Source organism: Gorilla gorilla, chromosome 7, assembly GCF_029281585.2.
Source record: "Gorilla gorilla gorilla isolate KB3781 chromosome 7, NHGRI_mGorGor1-v2.1_pri, whole genome shotgun sequence".
Classification (NCBI taxonomy): Eukaryota; Metazoa; Chordata; class Mammalia; order Primates; family Hominidae; genus Gorilla; species Gorilla gorilla.
The window spans coordinates 95822950-95835733 of NC_073231.2; the positions used below are offsets into that span (position 1 = coordinate 95822950).

General features: G+C 36.1%; 1 protein-coding gene across 2 annotated transcripts in view; it reads right to left on the minus strand.

Moving 5' to 3' along the window:
- Nucleotides 1-12784, minus strand: part of NBN (nibrin) — a 68935-nt gene that overhangs the window by 28156 nt on the left and 27995 nt on the right. For both annotated transcript variants that reach the window (XM_031013729.3, XM_055348691.2), the window contains 3 exons: nt 9601-9718; nt 8785-8978; nt 2822-2919 (listed from right to left, as the gene is read on the minus strand). In XM_031013729.3, coding sequence (XP_030869589.2) covers nt 2822-2919; nt 8785-8978; nt 9601-9718 — 410 coding nt within the window. The remainder of the gene's footprint in view (nt 1-2821; nt 2920-8784; nt 8979-9600; nt 9719-12784) is intronic.

Below are 12784 nucleotides of genomic sequence, written 5' to 3' on the forward strand. Positions count from 1 at the left end.
TGGAACATGATGTTCAAGGTGAGGAAGTGTGGGAACTATAAAAAATATGGCACACATATTCTGTAGAGAGACTATGTAAAAAAGGCGAGGTCGGGAGGAGGAAGGCTGCAGCTAAACTACTGAGGACTCAGAAGTCTAGACAAAGGGCTTGGAGATTTATTCTGTGGATAATAAGAGCTAGTTAAAATTTTTGAGAAAAGAGAAGGTAATTGAATAGTGGCATAGTGAAATATTAACTGTAGAGATGAGTCTGGAGTAAGGACCATTACTAGGGCAATTACTAATACAACCAGCACTCCAGACAGAAGGATGTAGAGGGTTCAAACAGGGTACTGGCTGTGAGAAGCGGACAGTCACAGACCTCTTGAGCAGAAGCTGTAGAGTGAGAATTTCAGGTCTTGGTGATAAAATGGAAAAGGAAGAATAAAAAATGTCCAAAGTTTCCAGTCTGAGTGCTTCTTCTTTTTATATAAGAGAAGACTCCTCTCTAGTTCATTTCTTCTCAAGACTATTCTAATTTAGTGGTTTCTAGAGTTTGTATAGGAAACAGGAGCTTAAAAATCAAACAAAACAAACCAAAAAACTCAGATGTCTAGGATGCATCTCAGAATGTTCTGAATCATGGAGAATGTACGTTTGTATTCAGAATTGTTTCTGAAGCATATATCTAGTTGAGAATTGATTTTCTAAAGAGAGAAACACAGGACAGTGACCCCAAATGGGTGCTGAGACAAGGGGAGCTACTGACTTAGACCTAATCACTGTTTTTATATGTTTGTTGTAATTAAAGTCTAAAATTACTGATACTGATCTTTTTTCTGTAAGAGAACAGAAATCTATCAACAAAATAATATCTACAGCACCTGCTAGTTCTAAAAGTTGGGCATATTTCTAGTAGACAAGGAAGCAGTAGTTTTTCCAAGAATATGGCTCTCTTTGGTGTCCACATTTAAAAAGTTCCCTTGCCAAGAGCCTGAAGAGTTGGTCTTTAGCTTTTTACCTTATGGATGAATTCTGGGAATTTGGTGAAAATATTAATCATATCACGATTCCACCAAAATAAGTGATTTGGTTATATTTAAAACTTCACAAGCACTTACGACTATGTGTATTTGAAGGTTACCTATGTACAGACACAAACATATGTAGTATACTCAACGGGATAGGGTAGAGCTGACGTTGAACAAACATTCTTATCCAAATAATAAAATACTAGCCTGTCAAATTTTATCAGATGTCTATGCTTTTGCATCAGCTCCCAATCATCCCTATACCACCATTTCTCAAAACGTCACACATTAAAATATAAGCCATTTGTACTGCAATGTAATGTCGTAACAGCTTTAAGACTCAGCTTGAACCAATTACTTGCTATGTGACCTCCAGCTAATTTCCTAACCTCTCTGTCCGTCAGTTCCCTCATCTACGAAAAGTAGATGATGCTCTTCCCTCTATCTTATAAGGACTGTTTTGCAGATTAAAGTTTGATGATGGTAAAGTGCTTACTCTAGTTTCTGCACACTCCAGAGACAGCAGTTATTATTACTACGCATGGTTACTAACGATCTACATACCTAATAGCTTCCTGGTCATTAGGCCGTAATGGCTAACTCCTTCCAAAATTTAGCTTAGCACATTCCTTACTTGTTTAAACCAAGGTTGCAGAGCACTCAGGAGATACACGGACTGACTCCATAGTTGCCATTCAATGGACTACAGTGAATGATGTTCCCCGGAGTGTGCAATATGGTAGTGCTGTTCTCTAACTTGTCTCTTTTAGCCCAAGTTCAATAGCTGCTGATGAAATAACTACAGAACAAATCCAGGAAGCAAATAAATATATAAGGAATACAGAATGGATGCTCTGAGAGCTAGGCAAATTAGATAAAAGTTAGTAGAGAGAATAAACGTAAAAATCTCCAAGGTAAAAAAGCAAGAAGAAAAGAAATAAACCATTTTTACAACAACTTACTAAAAGATTTTTTTAAAAACTATGGAAATGTGTTTTAAATAATAAAGGGGAAACAGTGACTGTCTCTGAATACATTGGCTTTCATGATTAACACTGAGATTATTATAATGCACATTCTTCATCTCAGTAAATGGCACCACCATCCACCCAGTTACTTATGCCAGGAAACTAGGAGTTGTTTCTAACTGCTCCACCGGAAAGTCCCACCAGGTCTAGTTCTAAAATATATCCTGAACCTGTTCATTTTTCTGCATCTCTACTACTACCATGCTGGTCCAAGGCATCAGGCTCTTTCACATCCAGATTTCCACAACAGCATTCTATTCATATCTCCTCTTACATTGTCGACCCTTAGAATTCTCCACACAAACCTAAGAGTGATCTGTTCCTTCTACCTGGAATTATCCACCACCCAGATCCTCACACAGCTGCCTTTTCTCATCATTCAGGACACATGGCTCAAACGTCACCTCCTGAGACTTTCCTTGAATACCTATCTAAATAGCCTACTACCATCACTATTACATACATCACCTTGTTTTACCTGTCTTTATACTTGGCTTGATCTGAACTTACCATGTGTGTTTGTTTGGTTACCAAATCTTGATCTTCAGAACATAAAGTTTATAATAACAAGGATCTTTCTTATTTTATTTACCACTTCATAACAGTTTCTGCTACACGGCAGCCACAAATATTTATGGAATGAATAAATGAAAGTATAAATGGATGAATTTTAAAACATGGTGAATATGGTCACCCCTAGCAAGTATATGAGTAACGTATATTTAGCTTATCGATTTACATAATAAAGTTGCTAACGAATCAATAAAATTATGCTTCAATTACCTGTACTGGGATGGCCCTGAGGATCACAGTAATTCTTTGTAGTCATGAAAATCACTGCCAATCCAATTTCTGCTTCAGGAATAGGTCTAAGACCTTGCCTATTAGAATAAAATAGTTTAAGTATGATAATATATTAAAACTAGCAACTTTTATTCAGATCATGTCAAGATAAAGCAACCTCTTTTTTTTCCTCCCAAATAATTTTATGGTATAGACAGAATTTCAAATGCAGAGTACTATAATAGCTTACTCGCTGGGGCACTGTTACGTTGACAAGTCAACCATCTTTTAGTAACTCCATTAACTTCATCTGTAAAATAAGGGGCTAAAGAATATAGATCTTCCCAGTTCTAAAATTCTACAATTTTTGGAATAAAAAGAATACAGTACTACCCAAATTAAACAACAGAACAGGCTTTTATGGCCAGGCATGGTGGTTCATGCCTGTAATCCCAGCACTTTGGGAGGCTGAGGCGGGTGGATCACTTGAGGTCAGGAGTTTGAGACCAGCCTGGCCAACATGGTAAAACCTCATCTCTACTAAAAATACAAAAATTAGCTGGGTGTAGTGGTGCACGCTTGTAATCCTAGCTACTCAAAAGGCTGAGGCAAGAGAATCGCCTGAACTTATGAGGTGGAGGTTGCAGTGAGCTGAGATCGCGCCACTGCACTCCAGCCTGGATGACAGAGCGAGACTCCGTCTCAAAAAAACAAATTAAAAAAAATCACCACAGGCTTTTACAAACAAATCTATGGATACTATGATCCTAAGATGAAACTTCAAAGAGAAGAAGAAAAGAAGAGAGAGAGGAAGGACGGAGAGAAGTAGACAGAACTATACCTAAGGTATAGCTATACATGTGTTACAACTTTTAGTAAATCAAATCATTTTGCCAAATTTACAAGTATTAAGGTATCTTCACATTAAAGGAATCTTATGGTGAACCTATTTTTTGTTGTTCTCTAAGGTCAATGACTGATTTTATAAAAACAAAAATACACCATTTAATATCATATAAAAATTATACCTCAAATTTTAACAAACAACTACAAAATGTCTTTCAATACTCATTGTAAAGATTTTTTTTTTTTTTTCTGAGACAGAGACTTGCTCTTTCACCCAGGCTGGAGAGCAGTGGTGCAACCATGGCTCACTGCAACCTCTGCCTCCCAGGTTCAGGCAATTCTTGTGCCCTGAGCTTCCCAAGTAGCTGGAACCACAGGCGCGCACCAACACACCCAGCTAATTTTTGTATTTTTAGTAGAGATGGGGTTTCACTATGCTGGCCAGGCTGGTCTCGAACTCCTGGCCTCAAGTGATCCACCCTCCTCGGCCTCCCAAAGTGCTGGGATTACAGGCGTGAACCACCTTGCTTGGTCAAGATATTTTAAATGGTTAGTTCGTAAGGTCTTTTTGAAATGCTTAGTGTGTCTTTTTGTGTCTACTGAGCTTACTTAAATAGGATTCAGTTATATGTGCAATTAAAGTATCAAACTAAAAAAATAAAATTTAAAAAACCTTTATAATCAAGTGATCACATATACCTACCTATAATTTAGGTAATTCAAAACTGGTATTTTATTTACTAACTTTTGCAACTATAAATTATACTATGTGAATTAGTTATAAAGAATGGTTACATAAAATAGAAACATTTTTAATACATATTTAATAATGCTCTACAGAAATTACATCACCCTTAATGAAGAAACACTGGAAGCATTTATTTTAAAGTCAACAGTGAGATAAATGTGGCCATTTTCACCACTTCTGTTCAACACTGCTCTGGAGGTCCCAGTTGGTATGGAACAAAGAGACAGAAAAAAGAGGTATCAGAGAAATAACGATTAGAAAGGAGAATGGAAACATTCCTTATAGATGATAATGATTTATAGAAAAGACTATAGACAAATTATTAGGAAAAAAGAGGAGTCTGGCAAGATGGCTGGATATAAGATGATTATCTGAATGTCAGCTGAATTTCTTTACAGCAGTAGTGAACTAGAAAAGGTAATTAAAGTGACAATATCATTCATTTATAATAATATCAGAGAATATGTACTAGCTAGGAATAAATACAGTAAGATATTCAAGATCTCTCTACAGAAAATATAAAATTCTATTAAGAGATTTCAAGCAAACCTAAATAAATGGGGATACCACATTCAAGGATAAAAACAATTAAAATTTACATAAATTGTTAATTCTCAAGTTGCCTTGTAGATTCAATGCACTTCCTAATCAAAATCCAAACAAACTTTAACAAAAGATGATTCTAAATGTAAATGAAAAAATAAAGGGCCAAGAATAGCCAGGATGCTTCCGAAGAAGAGCAAAAAAAGACTTGTTCTACCAGCTAGGAGGACTTCATGGAAGTTATACTAATTAAGACAATGTGGTATTGGTACAAAGAAAGGCAGACTGATGAATGAAAAAGAATAAAGTCAAAAACACAAAAGTGCATGTAACTTTGGTATAAAACAGAATTCCAGATAAGTTAAAAACAAATGTCAAAAACAAAAGATGGTATCAAAATACTAGTAAAAAACATAGGTGAGCATCTTTAAAGCACTGACTAAAACAGAAAAGATTTTTACTATATAGCAGGTCCTCGAATAACATCATTTCATTCAGTGTCATTTCATTATAACATCGGAAAGAAAAAAACTGATTCCTAACCAGGGCCGCTGTCTGTGTGGAATTTGCACTCTCCCACAGTGTCCGTGTGGGTTTTCTGTGTGTACTCTGCTTTACTACCACATTCCAAAGACGTGCACATTAGGTGAACTGGTGTGTCCAAATTGTACCAGTCTGAGTGAGTGTGGGTGGGTGTGTCAGTGTGCCCTGCAATGGAATAGTGTCCTATCCAAGGTTGGTTCCCACCTTGCACCCTGAGCTGCTCAATAGGCTCTGGCCACCCACAACTGTAAACTGGATTCTGGATGATAGTTATTTCACACAGGAGAAAACTGGGCTAGGGGTAACCATGTAAGTTATTTTCAAAGATCTGGCTGGTATTTTAGATGACAGATTTTTTCAAACACTTGCTGTCTGAAAAATAACTAAATAATTGGTGAACAAAATAAATGTGTATTACGCATAAATCAATGATGAGCATGTGTCATGGACCAAGGATTATGATTCATCCAATTCTGTGCAAGGCTGGGGAACAGGTCAGGAAAGAAGGAAAAGCAGGAGGAAATAAAGAGAAAATAATTAAATTAATAACAGGAAGAGTTACCAAATTTGAGCTGAGATACCGGAAAAAGGTCTCAGCAAGAACAAAAATCAGGGCTGTATTGTTCCCCTAGACTTCTAATCTTCTCCAAAAGACACTTAATCTTTACCACAGATTTCCTATACTCACTTCTGACATCTAATCAATACAGCCATGGCAATCACCAATCACAATGTTGCCCTGTTGAAGTTCGGTCAATAGCTGGCTTTACTGGCCACTCTGCTTCATATAATTGCTCCTTCATTGGCTTGAACTAAGTTAACAGGTATCATTTTAAGTGACAGTCTTTCTCAAAATATAATACTGCATTCCTTCCAAAAAACATATTGTGGCCAGGTGTGGTGGCTCACACCTATGATGCCAGCACTTTGGGAGGCTGAGGCAGGCAGATCACTTCAGCTCAGGAGTTCAAGACCAGCCTGGGCAACATGGCAAAACCCAGTCTCTACAAGAAATAAAGAAATTAGCAGCAACGTGGTGGTGTACGCCTGTAGTCCCAGCTACTTGGGAGGCTGAGGCAGAACTGCTTGAGCCTGGGAAGCGGAGGCTGCAGTTAGCCAAGATCACACCATTGCACTCCAGCCTGGAGTGAAACCATGTCTCAACATCCCCCCACCAAAAACCCAAAAAACCATATTGTAACAGGGGCCAAGTGTCACCTCATGATCAAGGCACCAGCGTCTGAGCTACCTGGTACTCCAGCTACTTTTTTTTAACCTCAGGGTGTCAATATATGCTGAAAGTAAAGAGCCTGGACTCCAGAATCCAACTGCCTGGGCTCACATCCTGGCCACCCTGCTCACTGCCTCTGCTATATGCAAACCCCCTTCTGCCTCAGTTCCCTCATCTGCACAGTGAGGACCACAACAGTAAATAATATATAGGTTGAGGATTAAATGTTTATACATACATAAATTCTTAGACCAGGACCTGCTATGTAGGATAATTTTTTTTTTTAATGTATTACTGCTGTTGCTCTGCCTGGCACATTCTTTGTCTGGCTCTTTGAAAAACTGGTCATAGGTAAGACATTGCCTAAAAGAGGCCTTCTCTGTTTAGAATAAGCTTCTTCCCCACTGCCGGGTTACTGCTTCCTTTATATACATGTGTAATGATTTGTTTACTTGTCTTTCTCTGTCTCTGCCTCTAGACAGTAAGCTCCAGTGATGGCAGGGACCGTGACTATCTTGTTTTTCATTATATTTCCAGTGCCTAAAACACAATGGAACCACAGTAAATTTGTGTTGTAGTAGTAAGACAGTATTTTTGTTATATAGTATATCTTCTTTTTTACAGTAGTTAATATATCTCAATTAAGTAAAATATTTATAGGATAGATGACTAAAATTTTACTTTTTATTTCAGCAAGCCCGTAAGAGAAAAAAAGAAAATGCCCCCATGGTCAGAAGGACTCCTGGGACAGGAAAAATGAATCTTTTGTAGGAAGCTGGCTGTGGACTTTTCAGGCATATAAACACTTTAGTCCTCACCTACTTTTTGCCACATGAAGAGCAATTTAGTCAGAAGACTGCCAAGCCTTATATTTCTACAATACTTACTGGTTTCAACAATGCTAAGATTATTAATGCAAATTAAAGTCTAAGAAAAATCCTTCAGTTAGCTCTTTTACAGTCTCCCTCCACACTACAAACATCATTTCAATCTATCTGACTTTTTGTCTGCTTTCCCATAATAGCCTATGTAAGGACAGAAATGTTTATATGTCTTTCTAATGGGTAATAACCATCAAAGGGCAAATACATTTCAACGCTAGGCAATTGCAGAAAACCTTTCACCTTTGAGTTTTAAGTTTCTCAAATGCAACATATTCTGTAAAAAACTTAACACTACTTTGTTAATTTACAGAGGTAAATTCTACAAATTCTATTAAAGTAACAAAAAAGCATAAAATATTTTTGAGTAAAACTGTCATGAATAAAGATATTCTATATCTAATATACCAAGTCACAATTAATTTTCAAGTATACTACACTATAAAACCTTTTATTAATTCTTGTATCGGCCGGGCGCAGCAGCTCACGCCTGTAATCCCAGCACTTTGGGAGGCCGAGGTGGGTGGATCATCTCAGGACGGGAGTTTGAGACCAGGCTGGCCAACATGTTGAAACCCCATCTCTACTAAAAATACAAAAATGAGCTGGGTGTGGTGGTGCACACCTGTAGTCCCAGCTACTAGGGTGGCTGAGGCAGAGGATCCTTTGAACCCAGAAGGCAGAGGTTGCAGTGAGCTAAGATTGTGCCACTGCACTCCAGCCTGGACAACAGAGCAAGACCCTGTCTCAAAAAAATAAAAAATAGGCCAGGCGCGGTGGCTCATACCTGTAATCCCAGCACTTTGGGAGGCTGAGGCAGGAGGATCACCTGAGGTCAGGAGTTCAAGACCAGCCTGGCCAACATGGCAAAACCCTGTCTCTACTAAAAGTACAAAAATTAGCTGGGTGTGGTGGTGGGTGCCTATAATCCCAGCTATTCAGGAGACTAAGGCAGGAGAATTGCTTGAACCCAGAAGGCAGAAGTTGCAGTGAGCCAAGATCGTGCCACTGCACTCCAGCCTGGGCGACAAGAGCAAGACTCCGTCTCAAAAAAAAAAAAAAAAAAAAATTCTTGTATCTACTTTTACATTGTTAGATGAAAAGCAACAAAAAAGGTTAAACATAAAATCTCCTACTTGCAGTTTTTTACTAATAAAGAATAATTCTATACCTTTGGAGCATATCCATTACTGACTGAATCCATTTCTTCTGACAGTCAGGAATTAAGGTCTGTGAGTTTGTTATTCCTGTATCAACAACACATGATCCCGGAGCCAAAAAGAAATTATGTTCTTCTTCATTCTCTTCTGTTATCAACCTAGCTTCCCCACCTCCAAAGACAACTGCGGAACTCAATTTCTTATGCTAAAAATGGAAGGAAACATTTTTAAAAGTAAAATGTAATAATTTTTTGAACACATTCTTATAAGAATTTGATTTGGGAAACACAGAAGTACAATTCAAGAAGACTTGGTGCTACTTCTTGAGTAGGTCATTTCAGCTCCCACTTTGAGAAAGTCCCTAGTTCAACAAGTCTCTGCAGCCCTGGAACTGTTATACACTCTGTGGTTCCTCATCACACTTCCTAACAGCACTCTAACTGTGGGCTTATCTGCATTTCTCCACTACAACATAAACTCTTGGAAACCCCATTTTGGCACACAACATATTCAACAGATTTAACTTCTTTAGTTAGCTTACTAAATAAAGAGGTTTAGCTTACTAACTAAAGAAGTTAAAACTAAGTTTCCTGTCCTCCTCACTTGCATATTTATGAATAGGCCAATTATCACAGATTTTAAGAAACCCTGTAATCTTACAGCCATGATCACCGGGCAGGTCTGGTGCCTGGGGTGTTTTTTATTCTACTTCACACTTTTACACAAAATCCCAAAATGAAATACGTTAACAACTACTGATAAGAGTTAATAATGTATCCTAGTTTGTAATGTATTCTTTAGGAAAATTTAGCTTACAACATAATTACCTGTTTGGCATTCAAAAATATAAATGTTTTCCCTTTGAAGATTTGTTTTCTTTCCTGTCGTCCTGACAGATCAACATTTTTACTTCCAATAGACGGTTCATCAAGAGGTGGGTAAAAACTGTAAAAAGAATTAAAGTATATTCTAATTATATACTACTATGTTTGCTATTAAATTTGTAAATGGAGTGACTATCTGACACTCAAAAGGAGTAATTTCCATAATACCTCTATAGTATTTTTTTTTAAGTAAGAATTTTATCTGGGACAAAATGACAAAAAGCATCTAATCGCGTTTTCTAGAAATATGGTGGCAGGTGACACAAAGAAGAGCTAGAATTGATCATTAATATCTCAAAATAAATAATCCAAGGTAGACAATCATAACAAGATGAACATTAAACACACATGACTCAAACAAGGTGTCTGAATTACAAAAGTTTGAGAGAAACATCATCCATAAAGATCAAATTCTATTAGCATCTTGTGTTTACTTAGGAGCCAATATCTATTAAAACGCTCATGTTTCAATTCTACTAGCACAATCTATTATGAGTGTTTTGTTAGAGATCTCTTTGGAGAAGTTCAGGAAATTTTTAAACTTACATTATTTACTCAGTTTAAATAAAATTTCCAAAACAAGATTAAAGAATATAATGTTTTAACTCTTTAATTTAATGCTGTGAGAACATCTTAACCATCCATGAAAATGAAGGAAAATAAGAAATGGAGAAGTATCAACAGACAATTCTTAAGCCTCTCATCAGCCTAGAGTTTCAACTTCCTGTATAATCAGATCTTTTGCTACAGCTGTTCATAACTGACTGGCATTTCAACTTGTCTCTCTTCCTTTCAGTAAAAATTACTAACCCATGATGATGATGATAAGGGGACAATGTAGGGAGGAAGAAATTCACAACCTGGACGATCAGTCACAAATCAAGAGTTAACTATCTGCAGAGATCAACATCCAACATAGTAAAAACACTGCAGTCATTAAGAGTCACTATCCAGCACTTTAGAACTAATAACCTTACATATTTCCCCTGGACTTCTCCTTGGAAACATATATATTTCATAAAGCAAAGCTAAGTTATGATTGAAGAGTTACAATACTTTAAAATTTTTTTTTTGATAACTGATGCATGTATTTTAATTTCACTACAATAGATGCTGTAAGTCTATTTTAAAGCAATGATTTCTGGAAGCTGCAATCTCAAATGAGTTATCTGCAGGCAAGAGCAGACTCACTTGGCAGGACAGAATGCAGGCCACTGCGTTAGTTATGGTTCTTCTAAACAACCAACTTTGAAATTCTATTTATTTTACTTTTAAAATATACAGAGAACAGTGGAAACTATTTTAACTGTTAACAAAAACTAAATCTACAATAAGAGCACTGGAAAGTTAGTAGACATTCGGACACATAAAAAGGATCAATTTTAATATCTCTTCGAATCCTTTTTATCCTTTATCTCTTAATAAATATTCCCCCATAACTTATACTTCTTTTTTAGTGTAAAAGCCAACTAACACTTTACTTACATACAAATAACTAGTTTACCAATTAGTTCACACAATAATGTAACAACACTAGGACAGATTACAGAGCCAGTTACAGACAAAAACAGTAAGGAAATGTTTAACACATATGACTGTGTGTTATAGTCATACATGACTATAAAACTATGACTGAGTAGATGTGAGATTCTTCCTGCTTTCCCAAAACACTAAAGTTGAATGATTTTTAAATTATCTACAGCTTTATATTATTCACACTGTCATTCTTAATTATGCCATAGATAACAGTTTACAGTAGCCAGGGAGCAGCTAACTGTAGCTTAGTTCAATGAAGTTTGAGCCAGGTTCCTAAACATATGCGTATGGTAGCCTGTTAGGCCTCTCTAATGGCTCTACCAGAGTTCTAACTTGACTAGTATGATTCTTTAACAGCTGGCTCCTCCACTAAGTGCCATGAGGGCAGAAACTGTAACTTTTTTTGGCTCATCATTATATCCACAAGTCTATCTTGCCTGCTTCACTGTAGGCATTCAATACATATTTACAAATAAACTGACATTACAAAATATAAATAAAAATTCAACTTAATAATTTAAAAGTGAATAAAAAGTATAAACATCCTTCAATTCCCTCAAGTATAGATTAAGTATTAAAATTCTAGAACTTGAACAATGTATTTTGGTTTTGTTTTGAGAACACTGATAAATTTGAGCCCCAATACTTGGTAAGATCAATCTTGAACAAAAAAATACAAAACTGTATTATCTAGAAGCTAACCAAATGCTGGCTATGACTCCAACATGGGTTATTTTTAGTAATACATACATTTGATATATGATAGACACAGTCATACACAGATAATTGATAACACAGTGATTAAAAAACGCTATGTTCTAGAATTTCAAATACCTACATAAGCCTTTTTCTCTTTACCAGTGTAATGACGAGAAAAGACTAGTGATGAATGTGAAGAGATCACTGAAAATCATTACGTCTCAAGCATTACATTCTAGAAGTTTTAAAGCATTTCTGCCACTCTAGTAATTTAATAAACTAGTACAAAAACTGGAAAATAGGAAAGTAACCTGTCAGAGACCTAGGCTAGAGGCATATTGACTGAATATAACAATACTACAAATATAAAGTGATCTCCAATTTCTATCATTAAAAAATTAAAATGTTTTGGGTTCGTTTATACAGAAACTTCAAGAGCTACAAATAATTATGTTTTATTACACAGTAACTGGTACATATTATGAATCATACATTCTATAAAATGATATTAATCTAGAAATTTTGCTTTTTCCCATTCACATTTTCTATTTAAATTCTTTACATGATCTTCAATAAATTTCATCTAACCTACAGTATATCATTTTCACTTCTGTAAGATTTTGCAAATACAGAATTTTTCTGAATCCATGTATAATTCTGGCTCTAGAAACTGTATCCCAAGCCACACATACTTATTTGTTCAATATCTGGACAGCTGTTTATTTCATTAGTCCTGCAGGCATATGTTCATAATTTCTAGAACCATTTACTATATGGTTTTTTTTTTGTTGTTGTTGTTGATCTTGAAAAGGCTAGACTACAGTGACATCCACAATTTGCAAATGTGAGGTTCTATATCCTGAAAAAAATTACTAATACTAGTCATATTTCT